Below are 25,056 nucleotides of genomic sequence, written 5' to 3' on the forward strand. Positions count from 1 at the left end.
ATAAAGGGATGTTCCTTTTCTATTGAGGTTCGACGTTGTGACACGATAGACATAATTTGTCCATCCTCTCTTGAAAAGTGGTATCTTTGCTCTTCTTTGAAGTATTTGGTTGGAAAGAAACTAGAGGTCTTCTTCAGATGATGAGAATTCTTGCCCGGCTTTAATGAATCGATCTGATTTCATATTTCACTACCTTTTTATAGTTGTCACGCACTTTTTCTATCAATATCTGGCCTCCTTTTTGTACCTTCTGCATTTCATTTAATTTTTGTTGCCCTAGTGTTGGCGTAACCACTCTTCGGTCACGCTGCATGTGAGATCCCACATCGATTGGGAAGGAGAATGAAACATTTTTTATATGGGTGTGGAAAACTCTTTCTAGTAAACGCGTTTTAAAAACTTTGAGAGAGAACCTAAAGAGAACAATATCTGCTAACGGTTGGCTTGAGCTGTTACAAATAGTATCAGAGCCAGATATCGGGCAATGTGTCAGTGAGGAGACTAAGCTCCAAAGGGGTGTGGATACGAAGCGGTGTGCTAGCAAGGACGCTGGGCTCTAAAGGGGGTGAATTGGGGGATCCCACATTGATGTGAGAAGGGAATGAGTGCCAGTGAGGACACTGGATCCTGAAGAATGTGGATTGTGAGATCTCACATCGATTGAGTAGAAGAACAAAACATTGTTTATAAGGGTGTATAAACCTCTTCCTAGTAGACGCGTAAAAGGACAATATCTACTAAATTTTGGAAGGGTCAGACCGATGCATAGGGATCAGCTATCATCAACTTGTTGTTGCTGACAAAACAACGTTTCAGTGTATTGATGGCTAGCTACTGATATTCCTTCGCTTTTGAGGGAATACTTGTCTGTTTGCTAAATCTGGACCACTGCATTGATCCCTTTGATTCTACCATTCTGCAAGTGGGTTTATATTTAATATACTTGCTTGCCAAATTGAATTCTTTCACAGTTTAGGTTGGGGAGTTAGTGAGAAACTTTATGAGTTCTCTTTTAAAATCCATTTCTTCAGGGATAGCTATTCTCCATATTGGGGGGTGAATTTAGTTGGCGCTCGAGCGAGTGGTTGGATTATTTCACTCGATCATAATGTCTCAACGTGACAGCAAAACGCCCTGACATCACGAGTCGATCAGTTTGCATCTCAGCCAAGTTTGCTTCGACGTGATGAGCTCGACCCGAGCGGTAGGAAATTAAAAGAAGGCTGCAAAACTTTGTAAAAACTTCTATCAAACTACAAAGTTTCTTATCCATGGAGATGGTTTGGCTGAATCTAACCCCCCATATGTTTTGAGTCATTTGAACAAAAATTCTCGTGTTATTTGGTATTCTTTTGTAGTGTTTTATTAGATGCATGGTTTCAATTTAGTTACAATAAAACACAAACATGCATTTAAGAACTAAAAAGGTGGATTGGAAGGAAGCTCATTCAAGCACTTGTAAACGATGAAGGATTTTTATTGAAACATAACAAGTAAAAGATCGATTTTGAGTGATTATTCATATGACATTGCGAAGATAGGAACAAATATATTTGTAATAGCCATTTGAGTGAGTTTGATGATTGGCATCATGACTTCAGTTTCAAATCATCTCAATTGGAAGTATTGTGTAAGCTGATATTCTAACTATAGTTTGTGAGTGATACAAAAGTTGAGACCATTTCTTCTAAATTAGGGTCGGAGGAAGGGTTTTTCGACCCATGAAAAATGATTGTCCTAATAAAGCAGGGTTGTCAAGGGGCTCTTGGTCGAAAGCTATCATTATCTCGCTCACGAGGGAAGATGATGACTTCCTCGAAACAAAAAAAGATTTACTTTACCATGATAGCAGTTTTATAGATGTGCACACATGCAACAGTAATGACATAAGGATTTTCAACTGAGTCAAGTAGCTAAAAGTTGCATTATAAGTTTTAGCCGGGTATATCAATGTGTAACTCGAAAGTATTGGAATGTGACATTTCAAGTGGTCTATCTCAACCCACGAACATTCCTAGAATCCATATCATATTCTTTTCGTTCAATTCTGAGAATAGGTATTCAAACCTTCTAAGTCAAACCTGTTGAGTTATGCTTAGATTGACATTTGATCGGAAGTACTATGCCTTACATTTAAACCCTTTCGAAGTGAAGAAGGCCTCCCCACATGCCAACTTCCAATTTTTTTTAATTCAACCATGGTAGGATTAGAGATCGACCGAGCGCTCCACCGTTGTGGCAATTAAGTCGAAGGGGGTCGTCTACAAAGTAACCACACTAACTCTCCCTCTCACAGTTGTGGCAATAAATAAGGATATCCCACCGTTCAGTTTTTTCTTCTTTTTTACTCCCACAATTTAGGAAATCCTATAACTTGGGGACCAGCTCCCCAAGTTAAGCTCCGCTCCTCTCTGTCTGTCTTGTCTCTCTACAATTATTCAAACACTGTCTTACCTAACCAAACAGTTGTTCTTGTCGCCGCCATTGTTGCTCTGATACCTGTTTTTCATCAGAGCTATGGTGAGAGCTCCTTGTTGTGAAAAAGTAGGCCTCAAAAAGGGAAGGTGGTCAGCTGAAGAAGATGAGCTCTTAACCAACTATATTCAAGCCAATGGTGAAGGTTCCTGGAGATCCTTACCCAAGAATGCAGGTCATTTTTCACTTCTCTTCCCCATAAATCGTTCGAGTTTTGTCAAACGATAAACAAACTCGGTTTTGAATCGGTTCCCTCGAGCGTATTTTCAGCCAAAGATTTTTGTTTGAAAAGAAATTCTAGGACGGTGAGGTTTTAATCTCAAACGTTTTGATTGAGAGACATGACCCTGCTAACCGTGTTTCGTGTTTTTCTTTGTTTGTTATGAAGCTTTAATCGAGCTAGTCTTTTAACTATTCAAATTCCTAACCAGTCTTGCATCCAAAAATGAAAAACGGGACAAAGACAATGTAGGAATTACTCGAAAGCCAAATCTTGAATGTTTTGTTTGTTGGTTTTTTCTGGACATGTTCTTGAGACATTTATGGTGTTATTCTAAAGGATTGTTAAGGTGTGGAAAGAGTTGTAGACTGAGATGGATTAACTACTTAAGGCGAGACTTGAAGAGAGGGAACATCACTGCAGATGAAGAACAAATGATTGTAATGATGCACAACGCTTTTGGCAATAGGTAATTTTTTTAATGATTTGTGATAATAGGTATGGTTGAGCTATGCTTATATTGGCAGATTTTGTATACTTTTTAACAATTTATGTTTTGCGTGAGAAATAATCAAGAAAATGATTTAAATCCTAATTTACTATTTAAACTTCAATTTGTGTTCGAACTTCGTTCAGAAAAAAATGTTTTAATAATTATAATTTTCTTCGTTTGATTTCCATGAAGAATTGTGTAGAAGGATTGCAGTTTCGTTCAATTTTTAAAATTGTCTCATATACTAGATTAGAATCATTCTCAACGAAGTTTATAAAAAGTGACTTCATTTTTTCATCGGGTTCGGGTAGAGACTAAAGGTCTTGATCCATTGATCCGACAGAACCATCGTTAATTTCTTCACTTTAGTTTCAGTTCCAAATTCAAAATACCAACTATACCCACAAGAATGCTCTTAATTACATGATTTCTTCTTTATATAAATAGATATCAAATCGATCGAACAATCAGTTGTGACATTATTTTTATTACCATCATCGCCATCATTCTTATAATTATTTTTCTCGATTCGTCTCCCAACTAAGTTGTCAAATTGGTGGACCTCTTAGTATATCATATCAATCAAATCCAACTTGGTTTTTCTTTTATTTACTTTTTCAGGTGGTCTTTAATAGCAGCACATATGCCAGGTCGAACAGACAATGAAATAAAAAACTACTGGAACTCTCATCTTAGTCGAAGAATCTACACTGTAACACGACCATCTGCTAAGTCTACTTCACCTATAACGGGCATCCTCGACATCTCTCCCACACCCAAACGAAGGAAAAACATGACCGATCGAGCAAGTCGACAACAAACGAACGCAATCGAAGGGAAAACAATCCCTCCCCATATAGAGAAAGAGGAAAAAGAAGAAGGGTTGAGCTCAAAACATAGCAAAGAAGGAGAGGACTTGGGACCATATGATTGGCTAGATGGTGAAATAGAGAGACTCAATAATGATTTTGAATGGAATAAAAGCAATGAGAAAATGGCATTTGAAGATGATCTTCAAAATGGGGAGAGGTCTTCTTCTTCCTCCATGAACTCAGCTTTGGAAATGGATCAATGGCTCAACTTTGATTGGGAGCTTCACAAAATTTCTTCTTGGTTATGGGAAAGCGAGATTGATCGATGTATTTAGAGATAGGGTTTATTATCCTCGGAATTTCGAGAGTAATTATTAAAAAAGTACGAGTCTCGTAACGGTTTCAAAAAGAGAAGATCGAATTAAGAGAGATCAGGAGTTCTCGATATTTCATCGACCCAATACAATTCCGTGAGATCTTTCATTTCGTAGGTATATATTAGTGAAAAACGTCTTTATTATTACAAAGGAATGATATTTTGGATGATAACACAAATTCTTTCCAAAACCCTAAAAATTAAATAACTTTTCAGGGTGTTTGATGATATGAGTTGGGTCGAGTTTGGACATTTTAAAACCAAACTCAATTGTTCGGTGTAAATCTTTCAACTCAAACAACCCTTCTCAAATAATGAACCCAACCCAACTATAATTTTTTTAGGTTAGGTTGGTTCGATATTTTACAATATAATAAAAATAATTATGAAATTAAATTAAATATATGTATATATTTAAAAAACTAACCATAAATTCGAATATTCAATTTAAACCCATTTTATTTAATTTGAACTCAACCCAATTTAAATAATTTCATAATTCGCTTATTGAATTTTTTAAACGATCTTGATTACCGACAGAAACTAATGTATATACAAACATGTTACATATTACAATCAACAACATTAGAGAACTCAAAAAAAAAAAAAAAAAAAAAACAATTATTTATATGTTAAAAATTAGAATCAGAGGGTGAGGAGTTATCAGCTAAAGAAACTTTGCTGAGCCGGCTAGGCAGCAGCCGGACGCCATGGACGGGGGTTTTTCTTCTTCCTGTCCACCGCTTTTGAGCTCCATAAACTGCTCTATGAGCCAAAGCCTTCCCCACATTGGAGCTCGCGGCGGCGGCTTTTGAGCTCGGGTTCTTCTCTGNATTAAAAAAAAAAAAAAAAAAATCACCAAAGGTTAAACTTTTGATAGAAGCTTACAATAAGGTGTTAGAGAATCTTGTAGCTTTTAAGCAACCTTTGGTGGAAGTAATTCTGTAATTCAAATTCTCTGCGTGTTCTTCTCCACTTTCTTCTTTCTCTTCATTACCAATGTTTAAAACACATCCGCCATTGACGACCACGAATGAAGCTTTGATCGATCCATATGGGAAGGAGAAAAGCTATGGCGGTAACACATGAGGATCTTCACCCAAGTCGAAGGAGCTCTGAATTAGGCAGCAAAATGGGGACTTTTCTCATCATTTTAACCGTCCTTTGTGGCCTTTGTTGCTTCATTCTTTGCCTCGTTGCCGAGTCCACTCGTTCTCAGGTACGTATCTCACCGACCCTTTTGACGATTTTTGTGTTCGGTATGATCTTGTCAATAGAAATGTCTATTTAACCCTCGAGGCTGAAGAATAGGGTAAAAGAGTAAGAAGAGGATCTTGTCAATAGAAATGTCTATTTAACCCTCGAGGCTGAAGAATAGGGTAAAAGAGTAAGAAGAGATTTCTCTTCGTTAGCTAAATTGAGCTAGAGATGAGAATATATTCTTTGTCTATAACAGCTAAAGTCCACTGCTACTAGATATTGTCCTCTTTGAACTTTCCCTTTCGAGCTTCCCCTCAAGGTATACCACTAGTTAATTTATGTCCCACATCGGTTGGAGGGGAGAATGCAACACCCTAAGGTGAAAATCTCTTCCTAGCAGACGCGTTTTAAAGAAGCCTTGAGGGGAAGTCCAAGAGGGAAAATCCAAAAAGGACAATATCCGTTAATATGAGCTTGAGCTGTTACATTGTCCCTGTCATTGTACACCGAGCCCACCTCGCCCCTACCTCACATATATGTATATCATTGGATTTATTAGAATGTTTTAGGTATATTAAAAAAATTAAAATTCTAATATTGCGAGAATAAAAATGAAATAGGTGACCGAATGGAGCATGTTTTTTAAAAAATTAAAATTCTAATATTGCGAGAATAAAAATGAAATAGGTGACCGAATGGAGCATGTTTTTTTAACAACCTAGGAGGAGCTAGGTTTAGATATGGGTTTGCATGTTTTTTCTGACCTTTTTCATAGGTGATATGGATGGGTAGAGACGAGAATAATAACAAGAAGGGAGAGAAGAGATGCTGGTACAGCGGCAGTGGGAAGACGCCGCTGGTGTGCACGGCGAGCGCGTTTCTTGGCATGGCGGTGATGATGGTGGTGCAACATTTGTACGTGTTGATTGCAGTGAGTAAGTCGCCGCCGCCTGCTCTCATTGCTTGGGACCCTTCTTTTGCCACTTCCAAATCTCTAACCTTTCAAGCTGCTTTCTTCTTCGTTTCAACATGGTAATCATCTACACCTCCATTATTTCTCTCCTTTATTCAAACCCAAGTTAAGCATATTCCTTCACCCCAACTTAATACTTTTCATATTCGAGCATATTACACAACCTAAGCCCACCAATAACAAATATTGTTCTTTTTAGATTTTCCCTTTCAGGGTTCTCCTCAAAGTTTTTAAAACACGTCTCTAGTGAGAGGTTTTCACACCCTTATAAAGAATGTTCCGTTCTTCCCTCAATCGATGTGGGATCTCACAAAAGTCCAAAAATGACAATATTTGCTCGTGATGAGCTTGGTGTTACAAATGGTATCAGAGGCAGACACCGAGCGATATGCCAGCAAAGATGCTGGGCCTCGAAGGAATTGGATTGAAGGAGTCCCAGATCGATTGGAGAAGGGAACGAGTGCCTGAAAAAACGGTGGGTCACGACAAAGAGTGGATTATGATATTCTTTATAAGGGTGTGAAACCTATTCCTATCCTACAGGTTTTTAAAATTTTGAGGGAAAGCCCGAAATAAAAAACCTAAAAAAGATAACATTTGCTAAGAGTGGACTTGCCTAGTTGAAACATTCGTTTGATGGCACTCTCATTTTCATATGGGGTGGTTTGTTTTTGGTTGGCAGGATAAGTTTCTCAGTGGGAGAAATTTTACTGTTGATTGGATTGAGCGTAGAATCAGGTCATCTCAAGGACTGGTGGAGTCCAAAAGAGAGTTGCTTGGTGATCAAAGAAGGTTTGTTCTCAGCAGCAGGAGTTTTTGAGCTGGCGACGGTGTTCCTCGCCGCCGGTCTATACATGACGGCGGTACGAGCACAGAGATTGTTTGAAGATCAAGTAAACGTGAGAAGAGAGGTGCTGGAAAGTTACCATATCCACAGTTCGCCGCCCCGGTCACCACCGCTGCAGCCGATGCCGCCAATTGCGAGAGAGGACCCTGTGATCAGACATAGCCATCATCCAGAGTCTCCCTTTTTGTTCCTGCTCCCATCTTCAGCTGCTTTCTGCAAACAGCTCTCTCGTTGATTATTATTATTATTTTTTTAAAGGAGATGGTCTTATGAATTTGTATAAAATAGGTTAAATTCTATTTTGATTCGGTTAGTTGTTAACTTTTGTTTATATATATTAATAAGCAATAATTTAACGTCAAATTTCAAGAAATTTTTGGTAGTGTTGATTAAAATTGTGATATGAGATAAGGTGTGAGATCTCACACCGGTAGGAGAACGAGCTATTCTTTACAAGTGTATAGAAACCTTTCCGTGGCAAATTCATTTAAAAAACCCTGAAGGGAAGCTCGAATATTTACAAGTGTATAGAAACCTTTCCGTGGCAAATTCATTTAAAAAACCCTGAAGGGAAGCTCGAATAGAGCAATATCTGTTAGTAGTGGACTTGGGCCATTGCAAATGATATCAGAGCCAGACATCGGGCGATGTGCCAGCGAGGAAGTTGTTCCCCGAAGGGAGTAGACACGAAGTGGTGTGCCAGTAAGGATGGCGATGTGCCAGCGAGGAAGTTGTTCCCCGAAGGGAGTAGACACGAAGTGGTGTGCCAGTAAGGATGATGGGCCTTGGAGGAGGTAGACAAGAGGTGGTGTGCCAGTAAGAACGCTGGTCCCCAAAAGAGATGAATTTGATAGGGGTCCCACATCAATTGGAGAAAGAAACGAGTGCCAATGAGGATGTTGGGCCCTGAAGGGGGGTTCCTTGAATTAAGTAGACACAAGGCGGTGTGCTAGTAAGGACACTGGTCCTCGAAGAAAGTGGATTTGGTAGGGGTCCCACATTGATTGGAGAAATGAATGAAGAGGATGCTGGGGCTTGAAGGAGGGTTCCCTGAACGAAGTAGACACGAGGCGGTGTACCAGTAAGGACACTGGTCCCCAAAGGGAGGTGGAATTGGTAGGGGTCTCACATTGATTGGAGAAAGTAACGAGTGTAAGCGAGGATGCTGGATCTTGAAGGGGAGTTCCCTGAACGAAGTAGGCACAAGGCAGTGTCCCAGTAAGGACACTGGTTCCCGAAGGAGGTGGATTTGGTAGGGGTCCCACATTGATTGAAGAAAGAAACGAGTGCGAGCGAGGACGTTGGGCCCTAAAGGGGGGTTCCCCGAAGGAAGTAGACACAAGGCATGTTCCAATAAGGACGCTGGGCCTCAAAAGGGGTGGATTTAGTAGGTGTCCCACATCGAATGGAGAAAGGAACGAGTGTCAGCGAGGACGTTAGAAAGTGATACCACACTCAATCTTCTGTATTCTTAAATGACGGCGAGACGTGTAAAAGAGATAACGCTATCAACCTTATAATCCCTTAATTAAGATTGGGAGGAAGGATAACATAATCTATTCTTATCGAGATTGTGTGTAGCAACTTGATCATATCATTATCCAACTAATTATCCCACAAAAAAAAAAACAAATAAATTGAGTGTTCTTTCAATCACATCTTTTCCTAAGCTCGTGTTCATTTCGAGACCCTAAAAAACACAATTTAAAAATTAAAAAAATGTTAAATTTAAAGTTGCCGCCAAATTCAAACGCCAAGAGATAGGCGGGCGTTGACCAATCAGACATCCAACGGCTCAGATGCAAAGCATTGACCATTAAGTCAACATCATGTCTGGTCTTTATTTTAGCCTATATTAATTAATCAAAAGTACATGTTTTATTTACCAACATTTTGAGTGCTTTTTTCTTCCTTTTAACTTAGCTTCTAAATAAATATTTATCCAAAATCATTTGATTTTTTTAATTAAAAAATAAATTATAAATATTATAAATATTTATTTTATTGAGTATTTTTTTTGTTTGTTAACTTACCACTCAAATGAAATTTAATCAGAATAGTTTAAAATCACGTTGATGATGTGAGCAACTCGAATAAAGTTTCAAGTTATAGGGTTGGATCATTCTTTTTTTAATTATTTAAAATAATCTTAATTATCCACTACGGACGACTAAAATTTCATAAAGTTCAAATATCAAACATTTATAAGTCACAATGCATTACTATCATAGTTACAATCGTTAAATATTCTTAATCTTTTCAATATTATGGTAGATTAGGATTGTAATCCTATTTTCGAGTTAATCGGGTTGACCTCAAAAAAAAATATCAACTCATGAACTAAATTCAATTTTTTTTTATTATTTTAACAATATTAAACCAAACCCAAAAAGGAAAAAACTTAAAATTTTCAGTTACTCAATAAAAAAAAAAAAGAAAAAAAAAAAGTCCAAGGGAACGACCAAAGGGAGTGGCGCCCTTTTTGTTCATTTGGGGGTACTTTTTGGCGGGGGAAGAAGCGTTTTTCAGGCAAGGGTATTTTCGGCATTAAAAAAAACAGCAGAGAGAGTAGCTAGGGTTTCTTCCGCCCCCGCGCTCTCTCTTTTGGTTGTATATATTTAAGATTGGATTTTCAGATCCCGCTTGCGGCCACTGCATTTGTGTCGGTTTGATTCCTATTTCATCCTCTCATCCCTTCCTCTCTAATTCTTTCCCTCTGCATTTTCCTTTCAATACTTCGCCTTCCCTCCGATCTCTGCCATTTTTTTCACTCTACTCTGATCTCTTTCTCCCCTTTCGTTTCCGCCATTGATTTTCCTTTCTGGGTTTGATCTGTTTCTCAGATCCCCCTTCTCGATCTCGCTTCCCCTGTTTCCTCTGTCTCTGATCGACTCTTTGCGAGATACCCATCGTTTGATTCTCTGATCTCTAATCGTTTCACTCACTACCCACTTCGAGTTTCGTGTTTTTGAAATCTGGGTTTTTCTTAGATCTCTCCAATACCAACGGATGATGATGGATCCAAGCGATAGAGTGAGTATTCGCCTCTGTTTTTGAGATTTTCCTTCCTTTTTCACTTCAGTTTCTGATCGGTGGTTACTAATGTTGTAGGTATCGGAATCGGAGGACATATCCAGCAAAAACTCCGGCGGGGTATCATCGGAGGAGAGTCAAGTGAACGAGCAGAACAAGAAGACCTGTGCTGACTGCGGCACTTCAAAAACCCCCTTATGGAGAGGCGGCCCAGCTGGTCCAAAGGTGATTTCATTGATCGATCTCAACTCTAATGGAGTTCATAAGCTATATCTCTCGATCCTTGTCTCAGATTTTTGTTTTTTCTGTCTGATTTCGAACAGTCTCTCTGCAATGCGTGTGGGATTAGAAGTAGGAAGAAGAGGAGAGCGATTTTGGGGTTAAGCAAAGGAGTTGTTGAGGATAAGAAGAACAAAAGGAGCAATAGTTGCAACAATATTAGCAATAGTAAGCTAAGAGATAGCTTGAAACAGAGGCTCATGGCTTTGGGGAGAGAGGTTTTGATGCAGAGATATAGCGTTGAGAGGCAGAGGAAGAAGCTGGGAGAGGAAGAACAAGCTGCTGTGTTGTTAATGGCGCTCTCATATGGGTCTGTTTTCGCTTGAAAACAGCCATTAACGAAGATCAGAAAGAGCAATAAAGAAGAAACCAAAATCTAACCTAGAAGAAGAAGTATATTGAGTGAAATTCTGTTAGTTCTTTATTATTCCTATAGATCTCTCCTAACCTAGAAGAAGAAGTATATTGAGTGAAATTCTGTTAGTTCTTTATTATTCCTATAGATCTCTCTATCTTTTTTGTTGTATTAACTAACCATTGTTTTTTGGATGTTGGAGAGTATTATGAGTAATGTAGTGTTGTGGTGAAGAGTTTGATAATGAATTTTGTTGAGCATTGTCATTGCTGATTCTTGTCTCTTGATGATCATTGATATTAATGATGATGATGAAGAATAAAACTCCGTTTGAACTTGTTAATTGGAGATTTTTGTTCTTATTTATGGGGTATTTTTATATGATAGGTTGGATCTTGAATGCAATCCAAACAAAAAGTAACATGGAAAAAGGGTTCACGGTAAAAGAACCGAGTTAATGAAAAAAGATGCAATGGAATGGAATAGTTTGTTTTCCTCGCCAACTCATGTGGGATCTTATAATCCACCCCCTTGGAGGCCCAACGTTCACACTATCTAGTATCTGCCTCTAATATCATTTGTAGCAAACTCAAACTCGTTTCCCTCCCCAACTAATGTGGGATCTCACAATCCACCCCCTTGGAGGCCCAACGTTCACACTATCTAGTATCTGCCTTTAATATCATTTGTAACAAACTCAAACCTATTGCTAGTGATATTGTATGCTTTAGTTTCATTCCTCTCAATAACCAATGTGAGATCTCACAATCTACCCCTTTGGGAGCTTGTTAGAGTTCAAACTCACCGTCAGCAGATATTGTCTGCTTTAACTCGTTACTTGAAGACGTCAGCCTCACGATTTTTAGAATGCATATGATAGAGAGAGTTCTCCATGTCCTTATAAGAAACGCCCCGTTCCCCCCTCCAACTAACGTGGGATCTCACAAGAAATCGAGTGAATTCTAATATTATTAAATGGTTGAAATAATGAGTGAAATGGAATTTTAACTTTATAAATTATGTAAAGAGGATATAAATGTTGTGTCATTCTAGTATTATGGTTGATTGTTTTTTCCATTAAACTTAATTACTTATTTACTTTAATTTTTAATTTATAGGGTAATTTTGGAATTGCCTTCTGAGTATTAATATATATAAATTTTATTTCTCAAAATAGTTAATATGTTTTACTATAAATAAATTTTTGTTAAAAATATAGCATTAGAAACATTTTATTTATTTATTTATTTTAAATATGACGTATTTTACAAGATGAAGAAAATATTGTAAACAATGAAAATAAAAATTAATAGCAAAAAAGAGAAATTTATAAAATAAATAAACAATTTTGAGAAAAAGAAAATAGTTAATAAATAAAATAATTGTTATCCGGAGATGCATGGGGTGGAGAAGAAGGAAATGGATTTTCCGCATCCAATCATTTTTCTCCAAATAAATTTATCATTTGGATAACTGTCCTTTTCATTATTTCTATATTTTTATATTAAATATAATTTTTTTAAAAAAAAGTAACTTCCATTTACCACGGTGAAAAAAGNTTTTTTTTTTTTTTTTTTTTTTTAGTCTAAGGGTATTACTCAAAGTCATTAAGCTGTCTTATGGACCTAGAAGACTGCTGTGGTAACTCGGAAATGGAGCTGGTTAGGGTTGTGTGACTTGATAGTTTAGTTGGATTACCCTGCACGACAGATTTGTCCTAAAGGAGGGCATGGATCACACGAGTTGTAATTAGTTCCACAGTACTTTTAAATGGAAATCCATTGGAGACTACAAACGAGGGAGACTTGCTAAATTTTATATCTGTCCAGTAACTCCTCTATACATTTTGCTGATTGGTGCATTGCTTTCATTGTCATCCTTGATTTTGTAGCTTCTTGCCACTCATTTAATTTAATCCCACTTTTTTTTTTTTTTGTGCTATCGAGTTCTGTAAGCAACAAATAATACGTACGTGCAAAAAAGAGTTAAGTAGTGTCAAAAGTGATAATAAAGACGTTATGAAATGCATCTTTCTATTCATATAGCAAACAACAACTTAGATGAACTAGCTAAATCAACTCTATGTTTGTTCTTAATCGTTTAGTACCGACTCATCGATGAGTTACTAACCAATAATCTAAATTGGTATACTTATCGAGTTTAAGAGTATAAATTAGCTCCCTCCCTCGGACGTGCCAATTTAGGGCTCTAAAATTATTCAAATAAAAGGAGCTTCATTTTGAAAAAAAGATTCCAAAAGATTTAAACCTTTTGTTTTCCAAATTTAAAAAAAAAAAATGGAAAAAAATCAGAATGAATCAACGGATAGTCTCCCCACTGGTTGAATGCCTTTTGGTTTTTGGCCAAGTCCTTGTAGAACAGCTCAAAGACGGCCATATAATATAAATTTTTGATTGCTAAGCCAACAATTTTCATATGCAACGTGGTTTGAATTTTGTTTCCACCATTCCTACAGCTTCCCTTTCGCTGTTTTTCTCTTTTCCACAATCCACGCGTTTCCTCTCTCCAAAAATTCTACTATATTTTGTTTCAAATCTTTTCAACTTTCAAACCCAGAAAACCCCAGAAGCCCCAAATCATGGCGTCCAACTTCTGGGTCACCGCCACCGCCGATCTGCTCCTCCTCCTGATCTTCACGGTCATACCCTTTTCGATTTGTCAGCCAACTGACCAAGCTCCGCCTCCCTCCGCCGATTCTTGCAATAGTATCTTCTTGTCCTATAGTTTCAACCAAGGAACGAAGCTCCCCCCTAATGTCACTGATCGGACCCGTCAGCCGTACCGATTTGAGTCCACTCTCTTGATTCTAAATAACGGCCTTGAGGAGCTTAAGTCTTGGAAGGTTTTTGTGGGGTTTCAGCACGATGAGTTCTTGGTCTCGGCTTCCGGCGCCGTCCTTGCCGATGGGAATAGCGTTCCCGGAAACGTCGGCAATGGGACCGTCTTTGCTGGTTTTCCGATGACCGATTTGAAGACGGCGATTGAAACTGCTGGAGACTTCACTCAGATGCAGGTCCAAGTCAAATTGGTTGGGACCCAATTTGGGGTTGCCCCTCCGAATAGTCCGATGCCTACGAATATTTCTCTTGCCAATGATGGATACCTCTGCCCTCGGCCAACTCTACTAGGTACTTCGTTTTCCCTCTCGTTTCTAGTGATTTAATGGATACCTCTGCCCTCGGCCAACTCTACTAGGTACTTCGTTTTCCCTCTCGTTTCTAGTGATTTATTCCTGATTTTTGCTACTTCTGATCAGTTTCTAAGTAGTTGCACAATTTTACAATCTGGGCTTCTGCTTGTTTTTACATTAACTATGGTTCTAGATTCTAGTGGTTTATCCCAAATCTGTTTCTGATCTTCTGCTTGTTTTTACATTAACTATGGTTCTAGATTCTAGTGGTTTATCCCAAATCTGTTTCTGATCGGTTCTTCAGCTTTTGGAAAATTTTACGATCTGGGTCTCTTTGGGCTTGTTTTGCATTAGCTACTTTGTATATACAAGGCTGGATTCTGGTGATATGTTCAAATTTTCTGTAGTTTCTGATCAGATTCTGAGTAATTGCTAAATTTTATGATCTGGGTTTCTGCTTATATTTAGTTAAGGTTAGATTCTGGTGATTTATCCAAATTTTCTGCAGTTTCTGATCAGATTCTGAGTAGTTGCTAGAGTTTTTCTTGGTTTTTGGAGCTATCTTTTCCCTTTGATTCTCTCAGCAAGGAGCTTGGTTTGAGTTTGAATATCAATCGCTTGAGCTTGGTTTGAGTTTGAATATCATTTTCTTGAGCTTGGTTTGAGTTTGAATATCAATTTCTTGAGCTTGGTTTGAGTTTGAATATCAATCGCTTGAGCTTGGTTTGAGTTTGAATATCATTTTCTTGAGCTTGGTTTGAGTTTGAATATCAATTTCTTGAGCTTGGTTTGAGTTTGAATATCAATCGCTTGAGCTTGGTTTGAGTTTGAATATCATTTTCTTGAGCTTGGTTTGAGTTTGAATATCAATTTCTTGAGCTTGGTTTGAGTTTGAATATCAATCGCTTGAGCTTGGTTTGAGTTTGAATATCATTTTCTTGAGCTTGGTTTGAGTTTGAATATCAATTTCTTGAGCTTGGTTTGAGTTTGAATATCAAGTTCTTGAGCTTGGTTTGCGTTTGAATATCAATTTCTTGAGCTTGGTTTGAGTTTGAATATCAAGTTCTTGAGCTTGGTTTGCGTTTGAATATCAATTTCTTGAGCTTGGTTTGAGTTTGAATATCAATTTCATTTCTCTAAACATCAGGAAAGAGTGAGATGCACGTCTGTTGTAGACCCGATCCAAGTGTTAAAACGAACATCACAACTAGTGAAGAGTTCTTGCCTCGCCAAAATGGCGATCTAACGATCATGTATGATGTGAAACATCACAACTAGTGAAGAGTTCTTGCCTCGCCAAAATGGCGATCTAACGATCATGTATGATGTGACAAGAACCTATGATTCAAGTTATTGGGCACAAGTCAAAATTTCTAACCATAATCCTCTTGGTCGTCTTGATTATTGGAAGTTGAGCTGGGAATGGATGAAGGATGAGTTCATCTATTCAATGAAAGGTGCTTATCCTTCTGTTGTTGATTCTACTGATTGCATTTTTGGTAGACAAGGCACTTATTATAAGGATTTAGACTTTGCCAATGTATTAAGCTGTGAAAAAAAGCCAACAATTGTTGATTTGCCTCCAACTAAGGCCAACGACACTACGCTCGGGTTGATCCCGTTCTGTTGTCGAAATGGGACGATCTTGCCTTCTCATATGGACTCAAGCAAGTCGATTTCAGCGTTTCAAATGCAAGTTTTTAAAATGCCACCAGATCTCAATAGATCTCAGATTACACCACCTCAGAATTGGAAGATCAGTGGCGTTCTAAACCCGACGTATAAATGTGGTGCTCCATTGAGGGTAAGTCCTAGCGAATTCCCAGACTCAAGTGGTTTACCATTGAATTCGACTGCAGTGGCTAGTTGGCAGGTTGTTTGTAATATAACCCACGTCAAGGACGACACACCAAAATGCTGTGTTTCATTTTCAGCTTACTACAACGATTCTGTCGTCCCGTGTAGAACGTGTGCTTGTGAAATGCTGTGTTTCATTTTCAGCTTACTACAACGATTCTGTCGTCCCGTGTAGAACGTGTGCTTGTGGATGCCCGCATAATGCTGCTCGTACATGTAATGCAACGTCCTCTGCAATGCTCCTCCCACCGGAAGCCCTTCTTGTTCCGTTTGAGAATAGGACCGCCATGGCTGTGGCTTGGGCTGGTCTTAAACACTACCCAATTCCCAATCCCATGCCTTGTCCTGATAACTGTGGTGTGAGTATCAATTGGCATTTGTATACCGATTATAGAGACGGATGGAGTGCAAGGATTACTCTCTTCAACTGGGACGAAGTGAACTTTGCAGATTGGTTTGCTGCAGTTCAGATGAAGAAAGCAGCACCTGGTTTCCAGGCAATGTACTCGTTCAACGCGACGACCTTGGAACTGGATGGTGCCAATAATACTATCTTTATGCAGGGTAATCCTGGACTAAACTATCTCGTAGGCGAAACGGACGGAGTCCACCCAGAAAGGGATCCGAGGGTACCCGGAAAACAGCAATCTGTGATATCATTTACAAAGAAGAACATACAAGTTCTTAACATGGCTGCTGGAGATGGGTTCCCCACTAAAGTGTTCTTCAATGGGGAAGAATGTCTACTTCCAAAAACATTCCCTGTTAACGACAGCCGAAGGAACTTAGCTTCGTTAATTCCGAGCATCCTAATGCTACTATTCATTCCCTGTTAACGACAGCCGAAGGAACTTAGCTTCGTTAATTCCGAGCATCCTAATGCTACTATTCGTGTTCGTGTTTGTTCAGCAATAGCCCGGAAAGAACGAGAAGAATCACATTATGTTGTAGCTGCTGTTAATTGTTTTATTCTTTGAAGGATTGAAGATGAAATGGAGCATTTTCAGGGACTGAGTAGCTGCTGTTAATTGTTTTATTCTTTGAAGGATTGAAGATGAAATGGAGCATTTTCAGGGACTGACTGAGATGAACACTGAGAAATGATAGGTTTTATGGTCACTCAACACTAGAAGAAGCTACATCATGGCTCTGCCAGTTCTCCTGGCTTGTATTTTTTGAACTTTTGTGAATTTTGTTATTATAAATGTTTCCCCTACTTTTCCTCATATATCAATTAGGACCTTTGTTTTTTATATATTTATGATTCGAACTCTTTTGGGGCAACATTTTCGAATCGAAAGTTTCATTTCTTATGAATTTAGTGTTAAAATTATATTTATGAGAACAGATTTTAGACGGACTTAAGGGTATGTATTATATATTGTGAGATCTCACGTCGATTGGAAAGGGAAAACAAAACATTAAAGAGGGTGGAAACTTGAGACACGTTTTAAAACCGTAAAGCTGACGGCAATGAGTAATAGACTAAAACAGTTAATATCTACTAACAATATCATGAGATCCCACAGAGGATGTTTGGTGGATTATGAGATCCTACCGAGGATGTTGGACCCTCAAAGGGCAGATTGTGAAATCCCACGCAAGAAAGAACATTCCTTATAAGAGTGTAGAAACCTCTCCCTAACAGACATGTTTTAAAACCGTGAAGCTGACAGCAATACAAAGCAGACAATATTTGCTAGCGATGGACTTGAGTCACACCATGTTATATAAAACGAGAGNTGTAGCTGCTGTTAATTGTTTTATTCTTTGAAGGATTGAAGATGAAATGGAGCATTTTCAGGGACTGACTGAGATGAACACTGAGAAATGATAGGTTTTATGGTCACTCAACACTAGAAGAAGCTACACCATGGCTCTGCCAGTTCTCCTGGCTTGTATTTTTTGAACTTTTGTGAATTTTGTTATTATAAATGTTTCCCCTACTTTTCCTCATATATCAATTAGGACCTTTGTTTTTTATATATTTATGATTCGAACTCTTTTTGGGGCAACATTTTCGATTCGAAAGTTTCTTTTCTTATGAAATTTAGTGTTAAAATTATATTTATGAGAACAGATTTTAGACGGACTTAAGGGCATGTATTATATATTGTGAGATCTCACGTCGATTGGAAAGGGAAAACGAAACATTAAAGAGGGTGGAAACTTGAGACACGTTTTAAAACCGTAAAGCTGACGGCAATGCGTAATAGACTAAAACAGTTAATATCTACTAACAATATCATGAGATCCCACAGAGGATGTTTGGTGGATTATGAGATCCTACCGAGGATGTTGGACCCTCAAAGGGCAGATTGTGAAATCCCACGCAAGAGAGATGAACAAAACATTCCTTATAAGAGTGTAGAAACCTCTCCAGACATATTTTAAAACCGTGAAGCTGATGGCAATACAAAGCAGACAATATTTGCTAGCGATGGACTTGAGTCACACCATGTTATATAAAACGAGAGAAAATAGCTGAAAGTGAAAGACGAATATGAATGGCAATGAAAATCTCAAAATTTTACGATTACAAAAGGATAACTTAGTATCTCTAAACTGGTGTCTTGAACCATATAGCAGAATATGTACATGAAAGTGAACTGCAATTGCTATGAACATAGGAAGAGTATTGTTTCAGTAGGTTATGGAGTCATAAGGGGTCCTTAAACCTGGCAATTGCATCAAAAATCTCAATTCCATGAGCCAAGAGCACCGACGTAGCGCCCAATTCCACAACCAGACTCGAGTTCGTCTCTCTGTGGAAGCGGTCGAAAGAATCTGCACATTATGCAATTTGCATACTATGCTTCAGTGCTAAATGAACTTCACAATATTACATCTAAAATGATCTGCCTGCTGATAAGCAATGGCTGTTCATAATGGCTGTTCATATGCTTTCCAAGCTAGACCAACATTCTTAAACAGGAGTATTATGATGAAACCATTCCAACTCACTTTCAGCTGTTGCAATGCTACCAACATTCTTAAACAGGAGTATTATGATGAAACCATTCCAACTCACTTTCAGCTGTTGCAATGCTTCCCTGCTGCTGTGAAACAACATATTTACAAAGTTTATTAGTAATAATTCATCTTACGAACACACCGGGGAGGGAGAGTGTAACAGCCCAAGCCTACCGCTAGTAGATATTGTCCATTTTGGCTCACGGTTCTGCTAAGGAGAGATTTCCACACCCTTTTAAGGAATGTTTCGTTCCCCTCTCAAACTGATGTGGGCTTGGGCTGTTACAAGGAGTGTGTTGCGCAAAATACAATGGTACTGCAATCTAACCTGTTTAAGAAGTGCACTCATTAGGTCCTCCTCCTGACCAAAGTGTTCAGAAAAAAGGTCGGTTTGACTGCTAGTTTCCGAAGCTCGTTCCATTTTAACTCTCACCGAGCCATCATCGAAAAGAGGATTGAGTTGTTGACCCATACTTTGGGCATTCCCATTGTCACTTCCTTCTTCCAACAAGAACATGGCCTTGCCTACCGTAGATGTGTGCCTGTTATGTCCATTTTGTTGGCTAGAGGCATACCCTTGATGACCAAATGCTGCGGTCGGAATGTCAAGACTACCTTGCGATGCATCGAAGGTCACACCTACGTGTTGCAAGTCCCAATCTGGCTTCTGAGGATGCAGATCCCTAAACATATCATAGCTTGGCACGAAACCCTCAGATCCTTTAATATCTGAGATCGAGTTAACCTCGTCCGGGAATCTTCCCTTTGGTACAATACTCGACACCCCTGGTGTACTTTGAAGTGGAAAACTGTTACCAGGTAATTCTGCAGTTTGGTTCATGGGAAAATTTGACATTGTTGAGGCTGGTGAAATTAGATTGTAGCCTCCACCTCTGCTGTTAGTCGTAAATTCATTCCTAGCCAAAACCGAACCGGCGGTTCCATTCGGCAAAATCGACTGCTGTATTGTCGGTGGAAGCCTTGTAACGCTCGTTGCTGTACATTCATTTAGGATCTGTGATCGAGCTTGTGGTTGAGGTGTCTGCATCAGTTGAGAGCTAGTTTGGCCTCCTTGGGCACTAGCTTGCATTGTCATGTTTCCATGAGATTGTGCAGAGTGTTGCTGAAGATTAGCTAGCTGTTTCGGCTCCATCGTTGTCGGAATTCCATGAAGAAGATTCATTGGTTTACTTCCATTCAAATGTGGCTGTTGTCCATCACTGAATCTCAACTTCGGATTTTCGAAGCTAAAAAAGTGGTTCCTTTGGTCAACAAGAGGCATAGGCATGCCTGATTTCGCTGTAGACCGACCAAATCCCGCTGCTTGGAGCGTAGCAAGGCTCTGTGGCTGGAGTTGACCAGCAGCAGCGAGCGTTTGAAGATCAAGCCCGTTCAACGTCGAGCCAAATGCTTCTTGGGCACTCATGAATGTGTTGTTCAAATTACTTTGTTGCAGTGTCATTCCACTTACTCTTCTCAGGTAGAGGCGATATTTCTATGCATGAAAACGTGCAGCATATTTAGAATCTACTCGGAACGTTTCAAGCAGAGAGAACAAGATACACAAGAATTCATGAACATAAACGAGCTTCTTGATCGGTCCGTACCTGAAGATGGCTGGCAACGTTTTCTCTAGTGAGTCCAGGAACATTCATCAATTCGAGAATCTTCTTTGGAACAGCCTCTGTAATTATAGATCGTATTTTACAAAGTTTAGAGAACACTTAAACCCTCGAGAAGTCAAAAATCATGCTAAGAGTTCACAAATCCAAAGAACTAAGTGCAAGAAATAACGAGAAGAAAATCCATACTCTCGATTCCTAGCTGATTAACAGCGCCCACGAACTGTTGATGAAGCTCAACGGACCAAACAACCCTCGGTTTTTTTAGGGTCGATGAGTCATCCCTCTCCTCAGCATCGTCTATGTCCTCCTTCCTCCTCTTCGAGTTCCTCCAGCTTCCTTCATTAGCAGAAGATGAATAATCTGCTTCTTCATTCGCCTTTTGCTGTCGATCGACATCCTCAACACCAGATTGCTCCAAGTCCTTCCATTCATTCTTCCGCTTACGAACAACGTGCTGCCATATGTTCTTCAACGCTTCAATTCGAACAGGTTTTATTAAGTAGTCACAAGCACCATGAGTCACTCCCTTCATAACAACGTTTTTTCCGTCGTCCACCGACATCACTACACAGAACTCCACTCATTAGAAACCAGTCCCAATCAAGCTATCATTCACTATTATGAACTAACAATATGTATTCCTTACTAATCACAGGCAAGTCCATTTCAAGTCCAATGCATTCCAGAAGCTTGAATCCATCCATGTCTGGCATATGAACATCGCTCAAAACGATATCGAACCCGTTCTTGTAACGTCTGAGGACCGATAACGCATCCTCAGCTCGACTACATTTCGTTACTGAAACACCCAAAAACAAGACAAATTCTCCATTACTAACAGACATGTTCCCTAATCCAAAAACAACTCAAAATTATAGCAAACTCATGAACATTCAAACCAGCTCACGATCTCAAATCAAGAACCCTATATCCAAAATCACAAGAAACGATAGCAAAAGTGACAGAAATTTCACTCGAACGCTCAAGAAACAATCAAATCGCATAGGGGTACTTGAAAAACGAAGTGAATAACACAGATTCGAGAGAAACCGCTACCAAAAACAAAAAATATCCAAGCGGAATCGAAAAGGATACCTTCGTAGCGACAAATCCGAAGCATCTTCTCCAAGATCATAAGGCAGGTAGGATCATCATCAACAACAAGAACACGAAGGCCGGCCGGAAACTGGAGAGGAACAGATTCACTAGGTTTCCTTACAGAGCTCGAACTCGCCGTAGACATCGATCCCTCAAATCGATTCAGATTCACCCTTCAATACCCCAAATCTCAAACGAACGAAATCAATAAAAACGCCGAATATTGAGATAGCAGCATTTTATACTTCACTTTCGGCTTAAAAAGTGGGAAAAATCAAAAGAATCCATATGGGTTTGAGATGAAATCAGAGATAGAATAAGGAAATGAGAGTTTCCGAGAGGAATTTTATACAGAGCACTTGGAGATTAGAGCAGAACGGTTGAATAACCCTGTTCGATTTAGGGGCTCGTTGTTCATTGGATTATCGTAATATTTTATTCAAAGTGGGTCACTCCTGAGAGAGTGGATCCAGCTCATACAGGACTAAGATTTAACTAACCCATATATCCAAATCTACTCTTAAAAACTTTCAAATTCTTTACACTATTTTTCATTTCTGTTCTTTGTACAAATAAGAGACAACAAAATTGCACAAAACTAGAACGATCCACTTCCTTTCATATTAGGATAAGATAGCATCTTTCACGTAGTAGAGATTCTTTCTCCTATTTCGATCGCGTGTTTGATTAAGTTACTAGACACTATATGATAGAAATAACTCTCAACGTGCTCGTTTTTATGTTCTTTTTGAGTTCGAACAGAATCTGTACTCATTAAAAGCGGTTAGATTCTTTGTTTATAGTCATTTCAATCATCCTGTTGTCTTTTCTTCTACAATATATTGCATAATTTTTTACCTGACAAATTAATTGTGTTTTTCTATCTTTCGGCCGGGATAAGATATTGTTTATCTTATTCCATAGTTGCGAACATATCAACTATGCTTAGCCCTCTAAGGTTAGCTCGGAGATTTCCAATACTTAGTTCTCTTGGGTAGTTCGGGCATGTCTAGTCATCCTAAATTTTTGTAAATATCTCTTTTAGCTATGAGATTTTGATCAAATTTACATATTCATATAAAATATGTTATTTTATTTTAATAATAAAGTTGAAAAGCATCCCTATGCTTTATATTAAATATAGATCAAGTTCCTAGGAATATGCTGCATGTTTGATAAAGGAACGTTCTCTATTTTTCTCTTATTCAATTTTAGTCGATAAATTCAAATATTCAATCACAAAAACGATCACTGAAAACGACAGCCACTCGATTTCGATAAATTAACCTTTATGATTCATCGATGAAAATACCCACTTCCAACAAAACAAAACTATTTAGGATTACCAGAGTCTCATACGATGAAATTAGCTAAAAAAGAAAACATAAAACTAACTATCTCGTATCTTATGAAAAAAAATAGTCAAATTTCGATAGTTGACTTTGTCGTATTAACTACACGACGTGTTTAAAACACATATTTGAGGGTTCGAAAAGAGAAAAAGGGAGGATTTTAGGGTTGACCCAAAAGTCAATGCAAAAAATGGGCATTATTGCAAGAAAGGGCCCTTTTTGAAAGTGTCCCATAAATTGGAGAGGGACTAATTGATAAATATATAATAAATATTGGGGGGATGGGAAAATAAAACAAAACCCAAAATTCCAATTCTACCCTTTCCTTTTCAGTCGCATGCACTGCTTTTGAAGCCTCTGCTTTTTCTTCTTCTTTTTTTAATCTCCCTTAATTCCACGTCATCTACCTTTTCACCCACTCCAGGCTTACACGTGGCAATTATCGTCTCGTGAAACACAATTAGGGCTTGTCTGGCTGGGGTGTTCTGTATTTTCTTTTTAATTATTAATTATTATTTATTTGGGATTTTAAAATTGAAAATAAGCACACACACAAAATAATAATAATAATAATAATAATAAATAAATAAATAAATAAAAATCCCCACTTGGGTATTTGTTTATTTGTATAAATGGAGTTGAATTGCAAGAAAAGAAGTGAGCTTTTTGTAAAGTTTTTATTTATTTATATATTTATTTAAATTAATTAAATATACTGAAAAAGTATATTCTTTTCTTCTTTTTTTTTGGTTGCCTTTTGTGTCCCCTCTTGAGATGAATATGTTATATGTACATGTCATTGCCTCACTGTCAAAATCAAGTCACTACAGAATGAAAAAGGAAAAGGAAGTGAAAAATTTAATGAGCTCGGTTGATAGCGGTTGTAACTCTCGACCGTCCTTATCACTGCTAATTGAATACTAGTAACTTTGTTTGGGCTAGACTAGCTAACCATAAAGAATCCATCGGAACGATTTACCACCCACCAATCCATTCATACTCTTGAATCGAAACATTCATTATAGGAGTGTTGAAAACTCTCCCTAACATAAACGTTTTAAAACTAATGCGCAATACATAACGAGTTAAAGTGGATAATATCTGCAAACGATGGACTTAGATCATTACATGACATCAATTATTATCCATGTAAACCACTAACGCTCCCACTCACATCATAAGCTCACTATGACACAATACTCTAGCATAAAAAAATACATAATTAAAATCTATAAAAAAAATTAAATATTAAGCAAATTTCAAAAGATTAAACCCACAATTCAAACTGAAAAATACATCAATTTTGATTATAAATAAATAAATAAAAGTAAAAAAAAAAATAAAAAAAAAAAAAAATTGGGAGAAGAGGAAGTTTGTGCTTTTGAGAAGAGAAAGCCACGCGCGGGCGCGAGTATTAAAGAAAGATGGAGTGGCGTGCACAGAAGAGCTTTTAGGGGGATTCAGGTGATTAGGACAACTGTGCCACGTGGCAACTAGTTCTAGCTACTTTCCATTATTTTTATTTTTATTTTTATTTTTATCATTACTATATATTTTTAACCATTACCTTAAACTTTGTTAAACATCTAATTATATTACTCAAATTTGAATTATTATGATTCTATATAGTCTTCGTGTTTCAATTTCGATATGAAACTGTGACGCTCGAGTAAAAGAGGCCTACATGAATAAAATAATATCATATTCAAATGAGACCAATTTTAATAATACCATAGTTAAGAAAGAATTTTAATAATACCATACTAAAAATGTGTACTTTTTTCAGGTGACTCAATCGTAAAAACCTTAAATTTAAGCATGTTAAAATGACTCGGGTTGGTCTGTAGAGCTAATATGATCATGTCTTAGGAAATTTAGGCAATGCCGAAACTATCGGGCGTCGAATTTGTAATATATCATGGCTTATAAATAAGTAA

At 38.0% G+C, this 25,056-nt stretch overlaps 5 protein-coding genes and 1 long non-coding RNA gene across 9 annotated transcripts in view; 5 read left to right on the forward strand and 1 right to left on the reverse strand.

The window, feature by feature from the left end:
- LOC111470893 overlaps positions 1–1,377 on the forward strand; it is a 5,009-nt gene extending 3,632 nt beyond the window's left edge. The window contains exon 3 of the long non-coding RNA XR_002715129.1: positions 1,032–1,377. This is a non-coding gene — a long non-coding RNA (uncharacterized LOC111470893). The remainder of the gene's footprint in view (positions 1–1,031) is intronic.
- Positions 1,378–2,307: 930 nt separating this feature from the next.
- On the forward strand, positions 2,308–4,467 carry LOC111470793 (transcription factor MYB111-like). Its single transcript, XM_023116414.1, has 3 exons — positions 2,308–2,650; positions 3,035–3,164; positions 3,810–4,467. The coding sequence occupies exons 1-3, from the start codon at positions 2,518–2,520 to the stop codon at positions 4,333–4,335; spliced, it is 789 nt and encodes a 262-aa protein (XP_022972182.1). The 5' UTR covers positions 2,308–2,517; the 3' UTR covers positions 4,336–4,467.
- An 898-nt stretch (positions 4,468–5,365) lies between these two features.
- Positions 5,366–7,759, forward strand: LOC111470898. The gene is made up of 3 exons (XM_023116557.1): positions 5,366–5,595; positions 6,352–6,608; positions 7,232–7,759. Exons 1-3 carry the CDS (start codon positions 5,431–5,433, stop codon positions 7,629–7,631), a joined length of 822 nt encoding a protein of 273 aa, XP_022972325.1. The 5' UTR covers positions 5,366–5,430; the 3' UTR covers positions 7,632–7,759.
- A 2,238-nt stretch (positions 7,760–9,997) lies between these two features.
- LOC111470763 (GATA transcription factor 15-like) lies at positions 9,998–11,337 on the forward strand. 3 transcript variants are annotated; one of them, XR_002715106.1, is made up of 4 exons: positions 9,998–10,429; positions 10,508–10,654; positions 10,753–11,101; positions 11,163–11,337. XR_002715106.1 is itself a non-coding variant. In XM_023116362.1 (3 exons), exons 1-3 carry the CDS (start codon positions 10,406–10,408, stop codon positions 11,032–11,034), a joined length of 453 nt encoding a protein of 150 aa, XP_022972130.1. In that variant the 5' UTR covers positions 9,998–10,405; the 3' UTR covers positions 11,035–11,102. The 3 variants fall into 3 exon arrangements, 1 of the variants encoding a protein (XP_022972130.1); XR_002715107.1 differs by having other exon boundaries at positions 11,166–11,337; XM_023116362.1 differs by lacking the exon at positions 11,163–11,337 and having other exon boundaries at positions 10,753–11,102.
- Positions 11,338–13,464: 2,127 nt separating this feature from the next.
- Positions 13,465–17,079, forward strand: LOC111470764 (COBRA-like protein 7). Its single transcript, XM_023116364.1, has 4 exons — positions 13,465–14,212; positions 15,362–15,414; positions 15,482–16,182; positions 16,247–17,079. The coding sequence occupies exons 1-4, from the start codon at positions 13,663–13,665 to the stop codon at positions 16,905–16,907; spliced, it is 1,965 nt and encodes a 654-aa protein (XP_022972132.1). The 5' UTR covers positions 13,465–13,662; the 3' UTR covers positions 16,908–17,079.
- Positions 17,080–18,557: 1,478 nt separating this feature from the next.
- Positions 18,558–22,221, reverse strand: LOC111470805 (two-component response regulator ARR2-like). 2 transcript variants are annotated; one of them, XM_023116432.1, is made up of 6 exons: positions 21,765–22,221; positions 21,316–21,468; positions 20,856–21,233; positions 20,652–20,728; positions 19,373–20,539; positions 18,558–19,127 (listed from the first exon to the last, which is right to left on the reverse strand). In XM_023116432.1, the coding sequence occupies exons 1-6, from the start codon at positions 21,910–21,912 to the stop codon at positions 19,065–19,067; spliced, it is 1,986 nt and encodes a 661-aa protein (XP_022972200.1). In that variant the 5' UTR covers positions 21,913–22,221; the 3' UTR covers positions 18,558–19,064. The 2 variants fall into 2 exon arrangements, with proteins under 2 accessions (XP_022972200.1, XP_022972199.1); XM_023116431.1 differs by having other exon boundaries at positions 18,558–19,130; positions 21,765–22,220.
- Positions 22,222–25,056: the final 2,835 nt, after the last annotated feature.

The sequence above is a fragment of the Cucurbita maxima genome, unplaced genomic scaffold (genome assembly GCF_002738345.1).
Source record: "Cucurbita maxima cultivar Rimu unplaced genomic scaffold, Cmax_1.0 Cma_Scf00047, whole genome shotgun sequence".
Classification (NCBI taxonomy): Eukaryota; Viridiplantae; Streptophyta; class Magnoliopsida; order Cucurbitales; family Cucurbitaceae; genus Cucurbita; species Cucurbita maxima.